The 22612-nt window shown below is 41.8% G+C and overlaps 1 protein-coding gene across 1 annotated transcript in view; it reads right to left on the bottom strand.

The window, feature by feature from the left end:
• MYRFL (myelin regulatory factor like) overlaps positions 1-22612 on the bottom strand; it is a 115395-nt gene that overhangs the window by 15794 nt on the left and 76989 nt on the right. Inside the window, exons 14-16 of the mRNA XM_057316441.1 lie at positions 6597-6760; positions 5888-5951; positions 1136-1221 (exon numbers count right to left, since the gene is read on the bottom strand). Coding sequence (XP_057172424.1) covers positions 1136-1221; positions 5888-5951; positions 6597-6760 — 314 coding nt within the window. The remainder of the gene's footprint in view (positions 1-1135; positions 1222-5887; positions 5952-6596; positions 6761-22612) is intronic.

Below are 22612 nucleotides of genomic sequence, written 5' to 3' on the forward strand. Positions count from 1 at the left end.
GCAAGTGAAAAGTTGGAATGCTGAGGGGAGAGAAGGGTACAGAGACACTCACACTGTCCTCCGTAGATCAAGGAACTCCCAGCACCGTGGCACCACCCTTACTCTGCCTCTGAGAACAAATGTCTCCCTTGAGACAAGGCCCAAAGGCCATCCCTTCCCACACTCACAAAGCATTTTTTGAGTGATAGATAAATACCCCACTGACCCTGCAAATGGACAAAGAACAAGAAGACCCAGAGGACATAGGTAAGATGACCAAGGCCTGAAGCCTGAGGGGCCATCCCAGCAGCAGGAGCCTGCAGACCAGAGCCCCAAGGAAGAGCCCTGCATTCCAGTAAGGGATGCCTCCCACTGTCCTGCCGGGGCCGGAGGGCAGTCAAGTCCCCCATCACTTGCTGCAAATCCTTTGTCCTTACTGTTTGCTTGCCCCCACTGCTGAGTACATTTGGCTGCAGTTTCAATATATTATGTATCTTGGGGTTATCTCATAGTCCCTTTGGTGTGAAGTCTTCACTGAAGAATCTAGAAGAATCCTAACAACAGGAGTGTTGCCCTCTCACTCCTTTCCCCCAAGTAGACAGGAAAGAGAACTAACAATGTCAGACAATTATTTGTAAGACTGAAACACACACACACAGCATAGTGAGCTCCTAAAAATTATCAATTGATTGAAAAAAAAATCATTCTTCATCTCACATTTAAGAACAGAAAGCCCATGCTTTTTTCTTCAGAATAAGAGTTTAAAAATGGCCCCCTCGGGGCACCTGGGTGACTCAGTCAGTTAAGCGTCTGCCTTCAGCTCAGGTCATGGTCTCGGGGTCCTGGGATCAAGTCCCATGTCTGGCTCCCTGCTTAGCCGGGAGTCTGCTTCTCCCTCTCCCTCTGCCCCTTCCCCCTGCTCATGCTCTCTCTCACTCTGTCTGTCTCTCTCATTCAAATAAATAAATAAAATCTTAAAAAAAGGGGGGGTATGGGGTGCTCCCTTATCTCTAAGCTAAATCCAAGGTCAATGCCCAGGTAAAGGGCTCCTTGTCTTCAAAGTACATAAGTCAGTCCCCAGTTCATAGGTGAGAAAAGGAAAGAAGATGGGAAGAAAAAAGAGCTTGACATAACATAACATTGAAGTTTTTCTTACCAAAATGCCATCACAGCAATGAGAGTTATAACCAAGGTCTGGAAAACCCAGTTAGGACACAACTGGTTTTTTCCTGAAAAATAAACCTGTAAAACAGATTCAGTCAGGAGCTCCAATAAACCAGCGATGCCAATTGTGAGAAGGACCCCTGGGGCCTCACTCCCAGCAGGGATCTTTGTGGCTCCCAGTGGGCTGGCCAAAGTGCTCTCTTCAGCCTACATTTCCCTGCTGTCTGCCCCCTGAAAATGAAGTTCTTCCAAAGCCTCGCTCAAGCCTCTCCCTTTCCTTGACACTTCAGCTTATGGTCATCTGTTTTCCTGGGCGTCCTGCAGGACCCACGTCTGTACCATTCATTTAGTGCTTATTCTCGAAGTTTTAGGAGAGCAGAGGACCTATCAGACAAGATATCGTCAGAACCCAGATGTTCATCTCCTTTACTACAACACTTGTGAAAACCAAAAGGTCTTCAAGACAGGATGGAGTAAATTCCAGTGGAAGAATTTCAGGCATCATGACGCACCACGGAAAAGACTTTTATGGTACGAAATACGAAGTACTCTTTAAATCATCCACATCGGTATTCAATTCTGCTACCTGTTTTTAAGGACAGCTCTGGGCCTGTGTCTTATTGATTCTTATACCCATTCAGCAAATATTCATTAAGCACTATTATGTATAACACTATAGGGAATCTAAAAATAAGTAAGTTCCGGTCTCTAGGAAGCCAATGAGGCAAACCTCTAAGACTGATACATACTGGCATAGAAACTTGCATATGAGGAAAAGGACCGAGAACTACAGAAGAGACAGCTGTGTAATTGCTGGTGAATCTGGCTGAAGAGATAGGAGAGGTTTTCTGTGCACTTTAATAAGGTGCCCCTGAAATGGGAGCTTTTCTGCTAATGCAATAGGGAATGTTATGTTTGCTTCATCCTTCGGGGTACAGGGTGGAATCATGCTTTTGGCTGGAAGAGAATGAAGGATGGTGGTAGTTAAGAAATAGCTTAAAATTGGCCTTTATTTGAATTTCTTGGGCTGGTTATCTGAATAAATAAGATGTTTCTCAATGTTATATTGGGGTTTGGGGTAGGATTAACCATGTAAGTTTTTAACAAATATACAAACCCATAGGGCTCTTATAACAGAGTCACCCTAAGGGCAGCTGGAAGCCACTCTGAATACAGGAAGTGAATAGCTTATACCGTTCCTCATCTCACTGGAACTGTTCAGAGGACGGTCTGGTCTAATAATGTGCTGGGCAGAGAAGGGACTCAATGAAATTTGTTGAATCGATTGGAATTAAATAGCACTAGTCTCAGGAAAGGAGCTTCCCCCTCCAACCTACTCCCCACAGCTGCTGGATTATTTTCAATCTCCATGCTTTTGCTTCAAATCCTCTGACCTAGTCTGGGGACATGCCCTAAGACCTGGAGTCAGGCTTGGAGTCAGGTGCTGAACAAGTCGTCTAAATGTCATTGATCCGCATTTCCCTCATCAATGAAATAGGAATGAGAAAATAATACCTGCCAACATTTCAGAGTAATTGGGTAGGTCCAACTAATTGTGCAGTGGTTCTCAAATTCAAGTCCACATGAGAATTACTTTGGAATTTATTAAAAACCAAAATGCCCTAGAAAATTCTGCTCAAAGGCCTGAAGGCCTACCCACCTCACCCCAACCACCAACACACAGTGGGGATCACCCACCTATCTCTTGGAGGTAGAGAAAGAGAAGGAAGGAAGAGGGACACTAGATCGGATGAGAGCTACTTGGGAGGCCTTGATCTGCCTCCGGAACAAGCGCCACCATTGGCAGTGGTAGGGAAGTCGAGGCAAGGCCCAGCCAGGTTTCTTACAATCTGGTAAGGCCCACCAACGGCTCACAGCCAGCACTCTGCTCATCAATGTGCCCACCAACCCAAAAGCAGCACACTCCACCCACACACACACGTTTCAGTGACCCAAGGATCACGGAGGCTCTGGGGAACAGAGGATGCCTAGGGGTTGGTGTCATGAAAGGGATAGCGAACCTCAGAGAAATAGCCATGACCTTCTGCAAGGACAGCACAGGGGAAGCGAAACATCCCCATGACTTGTACTTTATCAAGTTCCCTGGAAGACTCTGATAACATGCCAAAATATGAGAACCACTCAGATAGTGGGTTTGCAAATGCTAATAGGAGTGAACACTTGGGGTGCTTGGGTGGCTCAGTCAGTTAAGCATCCAACTCTTGATCTCAACTCAGGTCTCAATCTCAAGATCGTGAGTTCAAGCCCCGCATTGGGCTTCTTGCTGGACATGGAGCCTACTAAATTAAAAGAAAAAGGGGGGGAAGTGAACACTTATCTAGCACTTATTATGTGCCATATTCTTTTCTGAGTGCTTTATATATACTAATTTCTTTAGCCCTCATGATAATCCTTAACAACCCTATGAGGCAGGCACTGTTATCATCCCCAATTTATGGAGAAGGGAAAAAATGAAGGCTAATTTCCTTATGCAAGATCACACAGCTAATAAGTCACAGAGCCAGGATTTAAACCCTCAAACATTTGGCTCCAGAATCTGTGCTCATAACCACCATGCTCTGCTGCTGCCCTTTTTCTGGCTATAAAACAAGAGAACGCTATACGACCTAGAAATTATCGTTCTTACACAGAAGGTTTTCACCGCTTACCAAGTGAACTCCTTAACAGGTGGTCCAAGATATCCGAGCCCTACCTGTATTTTCAGCCTTATCTTCTACTCTCCTCCCTAACCAACCCTCACCTAATCCTTCAAGGAAGCCAGTGCCAGCTCCCAGATCTTTGCTTACGCTGTTCCCTCTGGAACCTCTCCTATTCCTGCGCAGAGCTTACTCCTCCTGGAAGGCCCGGCCCCCATAACGCTCCTGCAGCCCTCTGAGCCTTTGCGGTATTCACCACATCCAGATACAACTGTTCTTTGTATTGTCCTCTGATCTTCCCTGGCTACCTAGAAATTCCTTGGGCGAAGGGGCCGTGTCTTACTCACCTTTGCCTGCCTCCCACAAGCCTGCAACAGCGACTCTAAGGGGTCTCTGAGTTGAATGGGTGTCCTTTAATACCTACATAAATCTTGTGTCCACAACCCAATCCCCGTCCCCCCCACCCCCCACATACCCAAGAAATTGAACCACTTAATGTTTTTAATTTAGATTGTGAGCCTTCAGGGAAGATTATCAGACTGGGCTCTCCATTTATGCATTCATTTAACAAATTTTTCTTGAGTACCTACTATATGCCAGTCCCTGGGGATGCAGAGTGAGGAAGGCAGACATGGGGCCTGTTCTCATGAATGACTAGTTACTATTCTGAGATAACTGCAAAATAAAGAGATTCTCTGGGTGCAAAGTGAGAGCTACAGAGGTTGCACATGACCGAATTGTACCCATCAGGGTCACCATGGGTGTAGGTACCATTCCCTCCATCCCACTGCAAACTGGTTAGTACAAAGGGCGACTTTCTTACACAATATTTTTAATAGTTTGTGTTTATTGAGCAAACTGCTACCTGCTGGGCACTGTGGCTAAGGGCTTCACCTTATTTAATCCTATCAATAATCTTTGCAAGGTAGATACTATTAAAATCTTTATTTCTCAATGCCATTAAGTAACTTGCGCAAGGACATTTCTACATATATATTTATCCATGTATTTATGTTTATTGGTACACTAAGTAGCTTGTCAGCAACATAACCTTTTAGCAGTTTTTAGTAGAATATTAAACTCTTTCTGAATCCTTTTAGAATAGGTCAGTCAGTGTAACAAGAGCAGAGATAGCCCACACCCCAGGTCAGCCCTTAACAGGATATAGATTAAGGTCAGGAATATCTTCTCCTGGGAAGGGCCACCTGCGGAACACTGGTGGGTCAGAGGAAGTAAGCTGAGTCTCCCGGCTATCTGTCTATGAATTGCAGCTAGGAAGGGAATATTGCAGCTTCTCCCTCACTGACACTTCTCTGCTTAGAGAGGGTGAACTTTAAATTAATAAATGATTAACCTTCACCTTTTACTGTACACTTACTGTAAATGTTACCCTGTTTGATAAAAGTTCTCTTTATTCATTAAAACAACCATTACACTTTACCTTTGAAAGAAAGTGAATACCTATTTCCCCATTTGCACAAACAGTACTAAATATCAAAGGGAAAAAAAGGATTTGGGGATTAATGGAAGTCCCTCTGGGATCTTCCGAAGCCACAGATAAGGAATTAGGTCCAGTTAAGGCATCCACACAGAACTTGCAGCCACGGGCCATATGCATGTGGAGGCTGATGAATTTCACTTGGGGGGGGGGGCAGTATAAACAAAAACTGGCAGAATAATATTTCTGAAATGAACATGTTCTGTACTCATTTCTCTAAACATCTTCTGAAAAACTAGTTAGTGTCTATTATAGCAGTAGTATTTAAATGCCTAAAGTGTTGGGGCGCTTGGGTGGCTCAGTCAGTTAAGCATCTGCCTTCAGCTCAGGTCATGATCTCCCTCTCCCTCTTCTCCCCGCTTCTCCCTCTCCCTCTCCCTCTCTCCATTGCTCATACCCTGTCTCTCTTTCTCTCAAATAAATAAATAAAATATTTTTTAAAAATACCTAAAGTGCATAAGGATGCAAACTAGGGCGTCTATCAGCAAATAAATGAAGAAAAGCATTCTTGATCAATTTCTCTAAAGACTTTTGGGGGAGGGTGATAGAAAACATCATCACTGTTCATTACAAATTTAAGTCTATTTACCTTGTTGGGTTTTTTGGGAATAGCCCTTCTTGGAGAAGATGCACTAACAGCTCTGCTAAATTTGCTTTAAAAAAGAGAGAGAGAATGTTAATTACTATTCAAATGCCTCTCCAGGAGTTATAAGACAAAAGCCCAGGCTGCCACTAACACAGCAGTATGGCTTTTTGTTGTTGTTGTTGTTGTTGTGATACTGTGGTAATTTTAAAAAGGAAAAGTCAAGGCAATTGAGAGTTCCTTTTGTGGAAAAGAACCTTAGTAAGCATAAATGAATGCATTAAAATTTATAGTTCTCTTTTTCTCATAATTAGACCCCAGGTAATGTGCATTTGCTTCCTTAAGTAATGAAAAAAACAACCTAGAAGTTTTTTCCCTGAGAACCAAACATGGTTTTCTAAATTTAGAAACGACCACTTCTCCTCCTTAAAGGAGAAGTCATCCTTTGCTAAAACGTAACATTTCCTATAACACCTTGCTCTTAAACAGATACTTCATGTTTTGTTTCCTTTTTCAAGCAGCAACAGAAAAAATAAGAAAATCACCACATAAGGCAATTGTGTTCCAAAACATTCTAAAAAGAGAGGAGGGACCACATCACAGGAGAGTAACGGTTGCTGCTGCATCAGAAAGACCATCTCAGTGGATCTAGTTACAGAAAGGCCCCGTTCTCTCCTTCCTCCCGACTCCTGTGGCGCTTGGGGAGGGGAGGTACCTGATGGAGCTCGCTCCGCTGGCGGAGGACTTGCAACTACTGAGCCGCTTCAACCTGGCCAGCTTTCTGTTCCATATTTCTAACTCTTCTATCCTTTCTTCAAGGTTGTTGGTTAGTTTGCAGAGTTGCTTCACTGCACCCACATTTTCCATAAAGATCTGGTCCTAGAAATGAAACAGTACAGAGGGCATAAATCTACAGTGTGAGACCACCACGGAACTGTCCACAGTCCATTCGAAGACAGGTGAAAGATACCACTGAAAATGATTATCCACATACACAACCTCGAGTTCATTCAAGATAAAACCAGAGAGGGTTGCAACTTAAAATGATCTCACTAAACTGCTGGCTGTGTAGTAAAACCGCTTGGGTTCAATTTGCAATAAAATGGAAATATGTCCTTGTAATCCAAGAGACAGAATAGAGCTGAAGGACGTTGTCAAGTTTGGAAGCTGAAGGTTTATTTTGTATGGCCATTATACTATATTTAAAACTCATAAAGAGAAAGTCAGAACAGGCTTTGGAATGTTGATTCGTGTATACATCACTAAATCCTCGTAAGAAATGATTCTAGTTCTTCCTGGTAAAAATGTGCATCGAATTGCTCAGGTGAAGGAGAAAGGAACGAAGAGCTGGGATTTTCTCTGAGTTCTGCCGCTTACTAGATGTGAGGCCCCGCATCAAACAGGACCACTCTCTGAGAGTCAGGATCTTCATCTATGAACGAGAAGACAACTCTTGTGTGTTAACTTCTGCTTTAACACCCCATGAGCTATCCAGTACAATTCTATTTAGCCTAACTCCCAAACAAAATTGAAAACAATAACACTTACTTCTATCTGTTTGGAGAAGGTCACCAATGCACCAGAAAGAGCAAGAAAGGGAAACCAACCACAGCCAGAGTGTGCCAGCCATGCCTTCTCCCACCCACACACTTCGGTTGTCATAGAAACATGTGTGTCTCTCTCAGCCACAACAAAAACACTGGCAAGCTCTCATCAACTCACATCCTGATCCTGTGACTGCCCCTCCTCGCCCTCTCTCTGTTTACAAGTTCTGAAGGCCACAGAATTCTTTGGGGCTCATAGAGGCCTGTCCACTGTTGTAAAATGATGAGCTCAAGGCCAAAAGAAAAGGATTGTTTTGTAGTTGGGGTATCAAAGTCGGGGCTGTGTGTCTTTGAGATTCTCGTGATGCCAACTGAAGCTTTAAGGGTTTCAAATACTGTAAAACAACCTCTCAGAAAGGAATCAGAAGCTGAACATTACACACTCAAGGCTTAGTTTATGAAGTGTAAAGACACGCATACCAGTATAAAACACACCAGTAAAGGTAAATATGTAGTCCATTTCAAGATACTATACTACTGTACTATGATGGTATATAAATCCGTTTACTCTAGCAGAAAAGTTAAAGGACAGAAGTACTAAAAATAACTACAGCTACAATAATGGTTAATGGTACACACATAAAAAGAGGTATATTATGACATCAAAAATATAAAACATGGAGATGAAGTAAAAGGGTAGAGTTCTTGTATATGATCAAAATTCAGTTGTTATCAGCCTAAAATAAGCTATATCTATAAGATAGTTTATGTAAGCTTCATGTGACCACAAAGCAAAAACCTACAAAAGATAAAGAGAAGGGAGTCAAAGCATACTATTACAGAAAATCAGTTCACAAAGGAACACAGCAAAAGAGGAAGAAAGGAACAAGGGAACAGCCAAAAAACAATTACTAAGATGGCATTAGGAAGTCCTTACCTATTAATAATTACTTAAAATATAAATGGATTAAAATCTCCAATCAAAAGGCATAGAGGGAGTGAATGAATTAAAAAAGAAAAAAAAACAACGTTGCTATATGCTGCTCCCTACAAAAGATTCACACCAGCTTTAAAGACACACATATCTTAAGGAATGGAAAAGGATATTTCATGCAAATGGAAACCAAAGAGAGCAGGGGTAGCTATACTTACATCAGACAAAATAATATTTAAGTCAAAAACTGTAACAAGAGACAAAGAAGATCATATACTGATAAAGGAATCAATTCATCGCTGACAAAGGGGGGTAGTCATCAGAATATGACACTGTAATTATATATCTCTATACTCTATATCTATCTCTCGAGAGAGAAAGAGAGAGAGATCCAACATCAGAGAACCTAAAATTAAGCAAATACTAACAGACCTGAAGGAAGAACTAGAAGCAATATAATAATAGTAGGGAACTTTAGTATTCTACTTTCAATAATGGATAGCTTATCCAGACAGGAAATCAGTAAGGAAACATTGAATTTGAACTATGCAGTAGACTAAATGGACCTAACCAACATATCAGAAATCCCACCTAACAGAGCAGAATACACAGTCTTCTCAAATGCATACAGAACATTCTCAAGGCTAGATTATATGTTAGGTCACAAAACAAGCCTTACAAATTTAAGAAGATTAAAATCATACCAAGTATCTTTTCTGACCACAATGGTATGAAACTAGAAATTCATAACAGGAGGAAAACTTGAAAATTCACAAGTAGTGGAAATTAAACAATATATGCTTGCAAAACTAGTGGGTTAAAGAGGAATTCAAAAGGGAAATAAAATACCTTGAAACTAATAAAAATGGAAATGCAATATAATATAACTTACAGGATATAGCAAAAGTAGTTCTTTTTTTTCTTTAAAGATTTTATTTATTTATTTGTCAGAGAAAGAGAGAGGGAGAGAGAAAGGCAGGCAGAGAGAGAAGCAGACTCCCCATTGAGCAAGGAGCCCGATGTGGGACTCAATCCCAGGGTCCTGGGGTCATGACTTGAGCTAAAGGCAGGCTGCTTAATCGACTGAGCCACCCAGGTATCCCAGCAAATGTAGTTCTAAGGGAATTTTATAGCAATAAACACCCACATTAAGAAGGAAAAAGAAAGATCTCAAATAAACAACCTAACTTTACACTCAAGGAACTATAAAAAGAACAAACTCAGATGTAGAAGGAAAGAAATAACAAAGATCAGAGCAAAAATAAATGACATAGAGACCAGAAACACTATGGAAAAGATCAACAAAAGTAAGAGCTAGTTTTTTGAAAAGATAAACAAAATTGACAAACCTTTAGCTAGATTAAGGAACAAAAAGAGGGAAAACTCAAATAACTAAAATCAGAAAGGAGAGGTGACTTTACAACAGATACCACAAAAATACTAAGGATCCTAAGAAACTACTATGAACAATTATACTTCAACAAATTGGATAAGTTAGAAGAAATGGATATTCCTAGAAACATACAACCTACCAAGACTGAATTATGAAGAAATAGAAAATCTAACAGGCCAATTAAGAAAAAGAGATTGAATCAATAATCAAAAACATCCCAACAAACCAAAGTCCAGGACCAGACAGCTTCACTGGGGAATTTACCACATGCTTAAAGAAGAATCAACACAAATCCTTTTCAAACTCTCCCAAAAAACTGAAGAGGAGGGAACACTTCCAAACTCATTTTAAAAGGCCAGCATTACCCTGATACCAAAGTCAGATAAAGACATTACAAAAAAAGATAATTACAGGCAATTATCTCTGATAAACATGGATACTCAATAATACATTAAAAGGGTTATACACCATGATCAAGTGAGATTTATTCCTGGGATGCAAAAATGGTTCAACGTATGCAAATCAATCAATGTGATATACCACATTAATAAAATCGTATGATCATCTCAATAGATGTAGAAAAAGCATTTGACAAAATTCAGTATCTTTTCATGAAAAAACCTCTCAACAAAGTATAGATGGACTATACCTCAACATACTAAAAACCCTAGATGATAAGTTCATACCTAACATTACACTCAATGATGAAAAGCTAAAAGTTTTTCCTCTAAGACCAAGAACAAGACAAGGAAGCTCACGGCCCCCCATTTCTATTCAACATAATACTGGAAGTCCTAGACAAAGCAATTAGACAAGAAAAAGAAATAGAAGTTATCCAAATTAGAAAGGAAAAAAACTGTATCTGTTGCAGATGATATGATCTTATACATAGAAAGTCCTAAAGATTCCACCAAAAACTGTTAAAATTAATAAATTTAGTAAAGTTGCAGGATACAAAATAACTCTGCAAAAATTAGGTGCATTTTTATACACTAACAATAAACTCTTTGAAAAAGAAATAAAGAATCCCATTTACAATAGCATCAAAAACAATAAATACTTAGGAATAAATTTATCCAGGAGGTGAAAGATCTGCACATTGAAAATTACAAGACATCAATGAAAGAAACTGAAGACACAACTACATGGAAAGATACTCTATGTTCTTGGATCAGAAAAAATTAATATTGTTAAAATGTCCATACTTTTCAAAGCCATCTATAGATCCAATGTAATCCATATCAAAATTCCAATGGCATCTTTCACAGAAACAGAAAAAAAAATCCTAAAATTTGTATGGAACCACAAAAGATCCCCAATATCCAAAGTAACCCCCAGAAAGAACAATGCTGGAGGCATTACACTTCCTGATTTCAAATTATATTATAAAGGTATAGTGATCAAAACAGTACTAGCATAAGAATAGACATATAGACCAATGGAATAGAATTGAGAGCCCAGAAATAGACTCAGACATATCTGGTCAACTAAAATTTGATATGGGAGCCAAGAGTACTTAATGAGAAAAAGATAGTTTCTTTAACAGTGTTGGGAAAATTGGATATTCACATGCAAAAGTATGAAATTGGATGTCTACCTTATACCACTCACAAAAATTAACTCTAAATAGGTTAAAGACTTAAATGTAGACCTAAGACCATAAAATTCCTAGAAGAAAACATAGGAAAAGAATTTCTTGACATCAGTCTTAGGAAACATTGTTTTGGATCTGACACCAAAAGCACAAGCAACAAAAGCAAAAATAAACAAGTGGGACTACATCAAACTAAAGAGTGTTTGTACGGACAAAGAAACAATCAACAAAAGTAAAAGGCAACCTGAAGAATGGAAGAAAATATTTGCAAACCATACATCTGACAAGGGGTTAATATTCAAAATATATAAGGAACTCGCGCACCTCAATAGCAAAACACAAATAATTTAACTAAAATGTGCAGAGGACATGAATAAACATTTTTCCAAAGAAGATATACAAACGGCCAAAAGGGAATGAAAGGATGCTCCATATCACTAATCGTCAGGGAAATGCAAACCCAAACTACAGTGAGATATCATCACATACCTGTTAGGATGGCTATTTTTAAAAAGGCAGGGAAAAGATAACAAGTGTTGGTGAGGGTATGGGAAAAAGGGCACCCTTGTACACTGCTGGTAGAGGTGTCATTGGTTCAGGCACTATGGAAAACAGCATGGAGATCCCCCCAGAACTTCTGGGTGTATGGCTGAAGGACATGAAATCACTGTCTCTAAATCACTGTCTCTAAGAGATATCTGTACCCCTCTGTTCATTGCAGCAATATTCACAATAGCCAAGATATGGAAACAATCTAAGTATCCACTGATAGAAGAATGGATAAAGAAAATGGGATACACACACACACACACAAATGGGATATTATTCAGCTATAATAAAGAAGGAAATCCTGCCATTTGTGACAACATGGATGGAATTGAGGGCATTGTGCTAATTGAAATAAGTGAGAAACAGAAAGACTGTGTGGTGTCACTTATATGTGGAAACTAAAAAAGCCAAACTCAGAGAAGTTTATCTTATCTCTTGATATCTTATATCTCAATAAAGTCAACAAATTCAGTTTGTAAGGAAGGATAGTTGGTGGGAGAATTGAATAAAATAAGATAGGACACAAATTGAAAACTGTCAAATCTGGGTGAAGTATATACATGGATTTCACTATTATTCTAAGTTTGCATATATTTGAAATTTTTTATTAAAAATATTAATAAAGAAATAAATCAGAAAACAAAAACCGAAAATTTCCAGACAAAAGCTCTTTAAAATTTTCTAATTGTGGGACAAATATTCCTTTACTTCTAAATTTGTTTTAATAAAAATAAGGCAGAAATCATGAAGACAAGAATAACATTCTATGGCTCTAAATCACAGTAAATGTCATATGACCATTCACTATGTTTATGCTGTACAAAGCCTTACACTCTAATTATAACTGGTCATTATGTCCAAGCAGTGGTCCCAAACAGATTCCCAGCCATCATCTCTGACTCCTCCCCATCTGCTCCCCCAGGGGCAATCCACCATGCTGTGCTATCAGCTCAGTTTCCCAAATCTCCTGAATCCACCCACTTTTCTCCATCCTCACGGGCACTACTATAACTAATATTCTTTTTTATTTTTCTTGGCAACCAGCTTCTTCTTCTTTTTTTGATGCTTGCCTGAAAGCATGAATTTGTGATTTAGCCCAAACGAGAGCAGACCATGGAGGAAGATACTTAAGTCCCCTCTGAAGCAAGCATTCTGCAATATCTACCCAACAGGACTTTCAATGCTGCCTCATGAGATATGAGCAACTGGCTGCGATTGTCCAGTTACTTGTAAATAATGATGACAAGCCAGCTCTGATTTCTCCAGCTCAAATTTGCTGGCACCATACATCTTCCAGGTAGATCCAGGAGGCGAGAAGATAATTCATGTGTTTTCCTATTTAAGAGGACATAAAGGTAGAGAGGAAATTTACTACTACCTTCCTGGTTATAATTATGGCCCTGACTTTATGGATCCAATGGAAAATTACCAAAAAATAAATTTCTAGGACATTATGTTATAGGGATTGACTCTGACTAAAATTCTTCTGACTTCCGTCCTCTCACACCATACTGACGCCAGTATAAATATGTTCAAAAAATAATAATCCAGAATTTTCTGAAAGTGTTCTTTTCTATGCAAGTGATAAGGTCTGTGACTTCACTTGAACCATGAACATACAACCAGATGCCTGGGAACTTTGTTTAAATACACACATCCGGGTCCCATGTAAAGGTTTGTATTCATTAGGACTCAGATGGGCATAAGTCTGGGGCATTTTGAAAAGCTTTCCCCATCTAATACCCAGTGTTGGTTTATAACTATTTTATAATTGAACTTAATTTAATTATTCATCTCTGTCCAGTTATCATTAACAATGTTAAAGGGGACCCACTATCTTGGCTGAAATGTACCTTTACAATTGTGATGCAAAAATGATTAAACCCCCTTGCCACCAAAAACTGCTCACGAGACTCTGGGGGGAAAATAGGAACTACTTCAAATCACACAAGAATCTTGTACCCATTTATGACTTGCTTTGGGGTGAAGGTACAAATGGACAGCATGACATATTTTCTGAAGGACACGTGGAGCAGTTTGGCAAGTATATGACACATGAACAGGAAGCATTATGAAATCAGGGCCATTACTGAGCTTAGAGCAGGTCCCTTACCTAAGCCTTCTCCTTCACCATAGACTCTGTGCTCTAGTCACGTTGAACCATTTGCCCTTTGTCGAACATCTCAAGCTTTCTCTAGTTTCTGGAGCTAGCAGAGAATAGGCTGCTCCTTCTACCTGAACCACCTGTCTCCCCCACCTCCTACTTCCCTTCCGCTTGGTGTCATATTTACCCATATGATAAACACCCAGCGACACATCGTGTCCACAGTCAGTTCGCAGTACAGAGCAGGAACTCAGTATGTATTACACGAGTGAATGCTCTTACAAGGACTGTTCATGTCATGCAGCATTGGGAGGCCATAGCACAGTTCTCTAGTGAAATGAAGAGAGTGGCCAAACTTCTAGCTTATTCTTTTATTTGAGGCTGCTCTCAGAAAAGCAGAAAGACTGAGGTCCAAATTCCACTTCCGTATTAGGAAATGTCCATGGAAATTTGGGTGAATTAAACAAAGAGATAACAGTGTTTCACATCCTCAGTGCAGCCGGGGATGGGAAGCTGGTTTGACTCTAGCCAACAAACTGGTTTCCACTCTGATCAGGTCCTTTCCACTTTGGGAGGGTTTGCCTCGGGAAATGGGTAAAAGTTCCTTCAGTGCACCCTCGCTCCCTAGATAAGCCTTGAAGAATGCAGTGTGCAAGCTCTGGGCCCCCTCACCCTGTCCTCCAACAATACTTAGTAAGGGAACTCAGCCTGATCGCAAAGAAAGCTTGGAGAAGTTGAAATAGGCTGTTATTTCTTCCCCAGTTAGAGTCACAGACATGAAAATTTCTCCTCGTGGCATCTGATGTTGCATGGACTAATGTTATATAATAAAATCATGGGAGGGGCACCTGGGTGGCTCAGTCAGTTAAGCATCTGCCTTGGGCTCAGGTCATGGTCCTGGGGTTCCTGGGATTGAGCCCCGTGTCTGGCTTCCTGCTCAGTGGGGGGTCTGCTTCCCCCTTCTCCCTCTCCTTCTGTCCCTCCCTCTCCCCCTGCTCGTGTTCTCTCTCTTTCAAATAAAGAAATAAAATCTTTAAAAAAAAAACTTTTCCCTATAATAAAATCATGGGAATACACTAGCCTGCAATTGAGCATCACGAGAACGACTGCCAATGGGAGAAAAACTGTCTTTAGCCAATGGATGTGCTTGGCAATTATTTGGGCTTTGAATAAACTCGGCTTTAGATCTTCATCCAGGCCTTGATATGGCTTTAAAATAATAGAATCCCTAAGCCAGAAAAGCAGACTGCTGAGTTACACTTTGGTAAATAAAGCATAAAATTCCAGGTATTAAATCAGTGGCTTGAATAAACAGGCCTGATTTTCAAAGTATTGCCACCACCTGGGGCCACAATATTTAAATTGCAGTTTTAGGTGTCTGGAACAATGTCTCCTTTTCCCAACATTTTATTACAAAAATTTCCAAGCGTATGGAAAAGTTTTCAAAACTGTACAGTAAATGCCCATAAACCTACCACTTAAATTCCACAATTAGCTCCAGCCATCCATCCAACCGTCTTGTTTAAATGCATGTGTTAAAATAAAAAACAAATGGAGACCAGCCTTGAAAATTCCCTGAGCAGACAAAACTAGTTTAGTCATATAAACAAAGCTTAATCTGACTTATTTTACACAACTAACTTGACCTGTATCATCTCTTGCTTGTGCGTATGGAGATCATAAGCAAAACCTGAACTGCTTCCCGAGGTTGATATGAAGTAACCACTGACCCATTTCCAATCACTTAAGAAATTCTAATATTATAACCAATCACAGTGAAGAATAAACAGGCACTACTTTCTCTGTCTACAAGCTGCTTCCTCAACTGCCTTATTCCATGTTTTGGTTTCAGTTTGCAAACTGTCTTTTCTGTGTGTGCACAGTAAAGTCTTACTAATTACCACCCTGGTGATCCATTGGTTTTACTTCTGTTAGTTCTGAACTTTTAACACATGAAAAAAAAATGAGCAGTAACTTTTTTAAAGAAGACATAATTACAAAAAGAAGTTTTCCAAGAGAACAATAGATTTCCTATTTCTCTTTGAAACGTTTACCAGAAACAAGAGGATCTTCTCCCTGCTTCTGGTGTGAGGAGCTCGTAAGAAGGAAGAAGATGGCCTACGAACAGGTGATCAGTTGTTAAAACAGCCAGCGTTGGTTTTAATAAAATACTAGCTCTAAAGGAATCATTCAGCTTGGAGTCCAATCAATCTTGTGAGCGCAACAGAGAACGCTTTCCCCCTACAGGACACTTACCGCCACAAGCAGTAAATGAGTTCTGAAACCTCCCTTGGCGAGAAAAGACTGGATTTTTAAATCAACTGGACATTTAAAAGCCCCATTTGGGGTGCAGGGGAGTGGGAGGCACAGGCTCCCAGTTACGGAATGGAGAAGGCATATGGAAATAAAGGAGATACAGTCAGTGGCGTTGTAATAGTGTTGTGTGGTGACAGAGGGTAACTACACCTGTGCTGAGTGTAGCACGACCCACAAACGTGTTGAATCCCTACGTCGTACCCCTGAAACTAACGTAACATTGTGTGTCAGCTATACCTAAATTTAAAAATGTAAAAACAAACGAACAAACCAATAAATAAATAATTGCTTCCATTTAGATTCTGGACTAACCATATGAGCTCAAACTGATAGAATTTTTTTTACCACTCAGTTGTTCTGAATAAAAAAATAGTATATGTCATTCTATTAAAAAAACATAAATCATTTCAAAGACACCTGAGGTGGTAGCATCTCTGACTGACATCTGGAAAAAAATTTCCTAACAATTAACCATTTATTAGGTTATACTATATTATAGACCTAAAAGTGGTGGTCTTAAGAAAATTTTTATTAACCAAAATCATTTATAAAAGCAATTGTTTCAGTGGGGGAAAAAGTGACCAAGGTAGAATTTCAACTTGCCATACTGAAGTCATTTTTACTGAAAACTGTAAAGAATAAAATAATTTGTTCTGGATAGCTGTGAAAGTGACCTCATTATCCCCAAAACTTGCTGAGCCAAGCTTTGGACAAAAGTCTTATCTGATGTCGAAATTCATGCGCTTAACCACTTTGCCATGCACTATGGGTGATTCCTCAATTATTAAAATCAACAACATTTTGTTAACATTCATTTTCTCCTCATCTCATCTCTTTCCTCCTCATGTCCATATCCATCCTCTCTGCTCACTTAACTTTTTGACACTGTGCTTACTCCATACTCTGCTTTAGCCCAACCTTCTTGGCCTTCCCAGGCCTTTTCCTTCCCTCTCCTGGTCCTAACTGACAGGAATCTGAGCTTTTCATCTACTTGCTTCTCATTCCGTAAGAACTGAAAGCCTCCAGGCCAGGCGGGTAACAGGAAGCAGTGATGGGAGGGCCCATGAAGTCCTTCTAAAAGGGAGCCACTCCTCAGCCTCATGTCGCCAGATCCAATGGTTTGAGGGAACCAGAAGTCCAGAATTTGTGTGAGGACCTCCTCCTCATTTTTAAAAATAGGCAACAAATTTGAAAATTTTAAAACACCATGAGGAAAAAAAAAAAGTCTTCAGGCCAGACTTGGCCACAGGTTTCTGATCTGTGACCTGCATCCATAACCTTTCCCTAATGAATGAATACCTTCACCATGCTGCAGCTTCCCCTCGGGCCCCAGCTGCTCTCCCAGCTTCCACACACCCGGTCACCTCTGGACATTTTCATCTGAATATTCAGCTGACATCTCAAACTCAAAATTGAACTCGTTTTCCCAGCAGAAAACCACTTTTCTGTCAGACTTCCTTATTTTAATGGAATCACTTCTCTACCTTTCAGTGAGATTCAGAAACTCAGCCATTAACTTAAACACATCCTTACTGAGAACCCACAATGTACAGATACGGTGCTAAACAACACAGGATGGACAAGGCACATTCTCTGACCTTGAGAAGCTCACAGTCTAGCGGAAGAGATATGGAATAGAAAGGGAATGACAACACAGTGTGACAAATGCCCTAGAAGATGTATATTCAGGTGCCTGAGCCAACATAGAGAGAGGAGCGATCAAGACATCACAGAATTTATTAATTCATTTAGCCAATATTTGTTGAATTCCTATAGTGCTCTAAGTCCTGGGGTTGAAGCCACAAATAAAGTATTGGAGATATAGCTTTGAAAAATATAGAAGATTTTGGGGTCACACAATGAGCCGGGGAGGCTGGTAAAGAATAAATAGGCAAATAAGATCATTCCAGCTTGGGACAGAACTCTCCAGATCGCCGTGAAGCAGTCTGCAGTGTGTGCCCTGTGCAGAGGTCCGGCTGAGGGGGCGGGTGGGGTCTGCAGCAGAGAGAGGAGACCCGTCTCTCTAATTACAGCAAGGGCACTACGCACGCTCTCCGTAGCCCTGCATCTTACAAAAAAGTGAAGCCAAGTGATGCGGAGACTGTGCTAGATGAGGTGATCGGGAGGGTCTTGGCACTGAAATTCAGATGGCAAGATCATCTAAAGGGAGAGTCTTCAGGGCAGAGAACACTCAACACAACAGCTCTGAGGCAGAAACAAACTCGGCGAGCGTGAGAACAGAACAGAGCTGGTGGCAGAGGGGCTAGCAAACCAAAGGTGCCGGCGTGAGCACAGACGTCCTGTTCTGAAGGCATCTGGGGCCTGGCGGGCTCGGTGTATTAGGAAACGAGTTAGAAAGAGAAGAGATTCCATCCAGATGGTGGAGGGGTGATAATAAGCCAATGAAGAGCCAAAGGGGGTAAGGGAGATTGTACGATCAGAGATGTTTAGTTTTGTTTTTGTTTTAGGGAGAAAACTGGGAAGCATAAAAAGAATAAAGAGGGAAGAGAATAGACAAGAGAGGGGGCCGACGTTAGAACAGCAGCACTGGGTGTCAAATTGGATATTGTGCACGAGAAAAAGGAAAAATGGAAAGTCCCCTGCAATGCTCCTCTCCCGCAGCCACACCTTCCGTCCCCAAGGTCTGCCACTGTCTTCTTTCACTTGTCTCTCAGTCCCCCCTTTCCTTTCCATCTGCAAGCCCTGCCTGGTGTCCACAGAGAGGAGCACTGTGCATCCCACGGCACCTGTCACGCTGTCACTCAGAGCTCTGTTCTCATGTCCTGTCTCATCACCCGGCTTAGACTGTCAGCTGCCTGAAGACAGGAACCCTGTCTTACTTATCTTCGCATGACTTACTTGAACTGACAATTCCTTCCAGTCGAAGGAAAAAGAATATCAATGAGAATCAACGAGCGAAAAGGAACGACATACTAAGGTATAGCAGGGGAGCTTATAACATGCATTTCGTAAAACACACACACGGATTATACAAGGCCAGTCACTCACAACAGAACCTCATCTTCATACAGACTTAGCTGTAAATACGTTCAAGGCCACTCTGACATTTGTTGGGCACATTTTTCTTACACCAAGTACATCTAATAATAAGCTCGAGAAATAGAAAAACCTACTCCCAAATAATCACAGAAATAAATAGAGTTGCCAAGTGAAGAGACAGATGAAGAAGCCGCAGGGCAAAGCCCTAGGGTCTCATGCAGGGTTAGACTATGGCGTCCCCCTCCCGTGGCCCCCTGGCTCTCAGGACCATCCTGGAGCCCGCTCATACCACCTCCCATCACTGAGCGTTCACCGGGGCACGCAGATCATGAGGAATTTATGAGAAGAAGCAAAATACCCCAGAGAAGAGAAGTTTATCTTACATAGTCAGATCTTCTGAAAGAAAAATGATGTATACCTTCTTCGGCCAGCCTCCCTGTCTCCAGCTATGGTTGGTCACATAGACCGTCTGTAAAGATCCAGCCATTCTGCTTCTTAGTTGTGCATAAAGTTACATTTGGAAAAGTACATTTGGAAAAGATACAGCAGTCATGAAGGGCAACATTTCAACATTTTCATGTGCATTTCTAGTTTGCACTTTAGCTTCAATAAAAATTTCTTTATACAAAAGGACATTGGGTAGAAGAGAAATGGAGTGCAGAGGGAGACATTGTAACTAAAACTGATCTCCACCCACTGCTATAACACGTGTGGCCAGGAGGTCCTAGAGACATTCCTTAAAACGAGCAGTCCTGAGGCGCGTGCATGGCTCAGGCCCTGATCCCAAGGTCCTGGGATTGAGCCCCACATTGGGCTCCCTGCTTAGTGGGGAGCCTGCTTCTCCCTCTCCCTCTGCAGCAACCCCCCCCAAATTAAAAAAATAAAATCTTAAAAAAAATAAATAACAAGCAGTCCTGAATGTGGCAATCAAGGCCAACATGGTGCCCACACAAATGGGTAGGAGGCCAGGAAAGCAAGAGGGTCTCTGTATATCTTGCTTATTGTACAATTAACAGAGAGCATGGGACAACAGGAGTCACATTATCTGTTTTTTTTTTTTTAAGATTTTATTTATTTATTCGACAGAGATAGAGACGGCCAGTGAGAGAGGGAACACAAGCAGGGGGAGTGGAAGAGGAAGAAGCAGGCTCATAGCAGAGGAGCCTGATGTGGGGCTCGATCCCAGAACGCCGGGATCACGCCCTGAGCCGAAGGTAGACGCTTAACTGCTGTGCCACCCAGGCGCCCCACATTATCTGTGTTCTTAATAAGAAAGAATAAAGAAGCAGGACGCCTGGGTGGCTCAATCAGTTAAATGCCTTCAGCTCAGGTCATGATCTCAGGGTCCTGGGATTGAGTTCCACATCAGGTTCCTTGCTCAGCAGGGAGCCTGCTTCTCCCTCTGCCTGCCACTCCCCCTGTTTGTGCTCTCTCTCTGACAACTAAATAAAATCTTGAAAGAAAGAAAGAAAGAAAGAAAGAAAGAAAGAAAGAAAGAAAGAAAGAAAGAAAGAAAGAAAGAAAGAGAGAGAAAGAAAGAAGAAAAGAAAGAAAGAAAGAAGAAAAGAAAGAGGAAAAGAAAGAAACGAAAAGAAAAAGAAAGGAAAAGAAAGAAAGAAAAAGAAAGAAAGAAAGAAAAAGAAAGAGGAAGGAAGGAAGGAAGGAAGGAAGGAAGGAAAGAAAGAAAGAAAGAAAGAAAGAAAGAAAGAAAGAAAGAAAGGCTAAAAGAGCTATTCTGTGAAGTACTATAACGCAGTGGAGGGATATTCCACAGTGTTGGGGATTACACCAGCAACTGAAGTCTCTCCTCGGAAGTGCTGAAGTGGAAAGCCAGGCCTCAGAGCACAGAGACGTTCACCTGCTCGTAGGGTTACAGATTCTGTGCGTGAGTGTGGCCTTGGTGATGGCTCCACAGACTGAATCACTACAAGATCCTGTTACTAAGGGAATCACAGCTTGTCTCTTCAAGTGACTCCTGCCAGTTGTAATTACTTACAAACTGAATGCTGCCTTGGTGTGGACTGCTCCTCGGAGGACAAACGGACCGGTGCCTCCACGAGGAATACCACCCCTCATTTTCCCAGGGCTCTGGGCTTGCCTTCTTCGGAATGAATTTGGGTTGTAGCCTCGCCGGGGGGAGCAAAGGGGGTGGGTCGCCCTCAGAGCCGCTGCTGCTAATAGTCCTGACTCTCCTCATTCAACTTTGCTGGGAATGGGAAGATACTGGGCCGGGGGAGAGCTCATTATTTTCCTAGAGAGCGATAATCGTAAGGCCCCGGGCAGCTGTTAACCCACACAGAAAACGCAGACATGTCTTTCCTGGGGGTTCTAGGGGAGGGCCACTGCCAGAAGTGACATGGCTGCTACCAAATGAGTAACCCCAAGGGCCCCACCTTGACGGCCTAAGGGCACACTCCCAGGGCTGTGCCCGAGTCAGACAGCTGCGCCTACATGTTTTTGTCTCACCCAGAAGCTTCTGAAAAGGCGAGAGTGAGGGTGACCTTACTACATGAATACCGCGGGGTATCTCTTATCTTATATTTTAAGTAAATAATTGAAAACGTCATTATTTTATTACTAAAAATACATTTCTCATGATACACCTCTCAAGGGAAGCGACAGCCCAGTTGGGAGACCCAAGGCGGGTGGGGGAAGCAGGAGGAAGTCCCTGGCTTCTGCCGCCCCACCCCCGCGGCACAGGACAGAGCAGCCCATCCACACCCCGTCAGCCCAGGCAGTATTTGTTGCCGAGAACCCAGAGGAAGAAGACTGAGGAAGGGCCCCACATAGAAAGGGACCCTCCACCTCGCTGCTCCGAGTGTGGCTTGCTGACCAGCAAGACCGGCAAAATCGGCACGACCTGGGGGCTGGTTAAACGAGCCGGCTCTTGGGTGCCACCCCGTTCCTGCTGAATGCCAGTCTGTGTTTTAGGCAGTTCCGCCACTGATGCGTGTATGCTTTGAAGGTGGAGAAGCACTGCCCCCGTGAACGGACAAATTACAAATTAGTCTGCACTCAGACATCTCTCCCCACGACTGTAATAGCCCCGCGTCAGTCAGTTTCCCCACAAGTATCGAATACAGCAGAGCGATGTACAGCGGGTCAGCTGCGGAGCGAGTCTGCGGGCCTTGCCACAGACCAGGATTCACAGAATTAATAAACACGGTCTCGGAGTCACTCACACCAAGCAAGCAAGGGAATGGCCGACTGAGACCCCTTTACCACGCGCAGGGGAGCTCAGCTACAAGGACGCAAGGATGGGGACATTCCTTCAAAACAGAATGATTTGAATATCAA

This window comes from Ursus arctos, unplaced genomic scaffold, assembly GCF_023065955.2.
Source record: "Ursus arctos isolate Adak ecotype North America unplaced genomic scaffold, UrsArc2.0 scaffold_21, whole genome shotgun sequence".
Lineage (NCBI taxonomy): Eukaryota > Metazoa > Chordata > Mammalia > Carnivora > Ursidae > Ursus > Ursus arctos.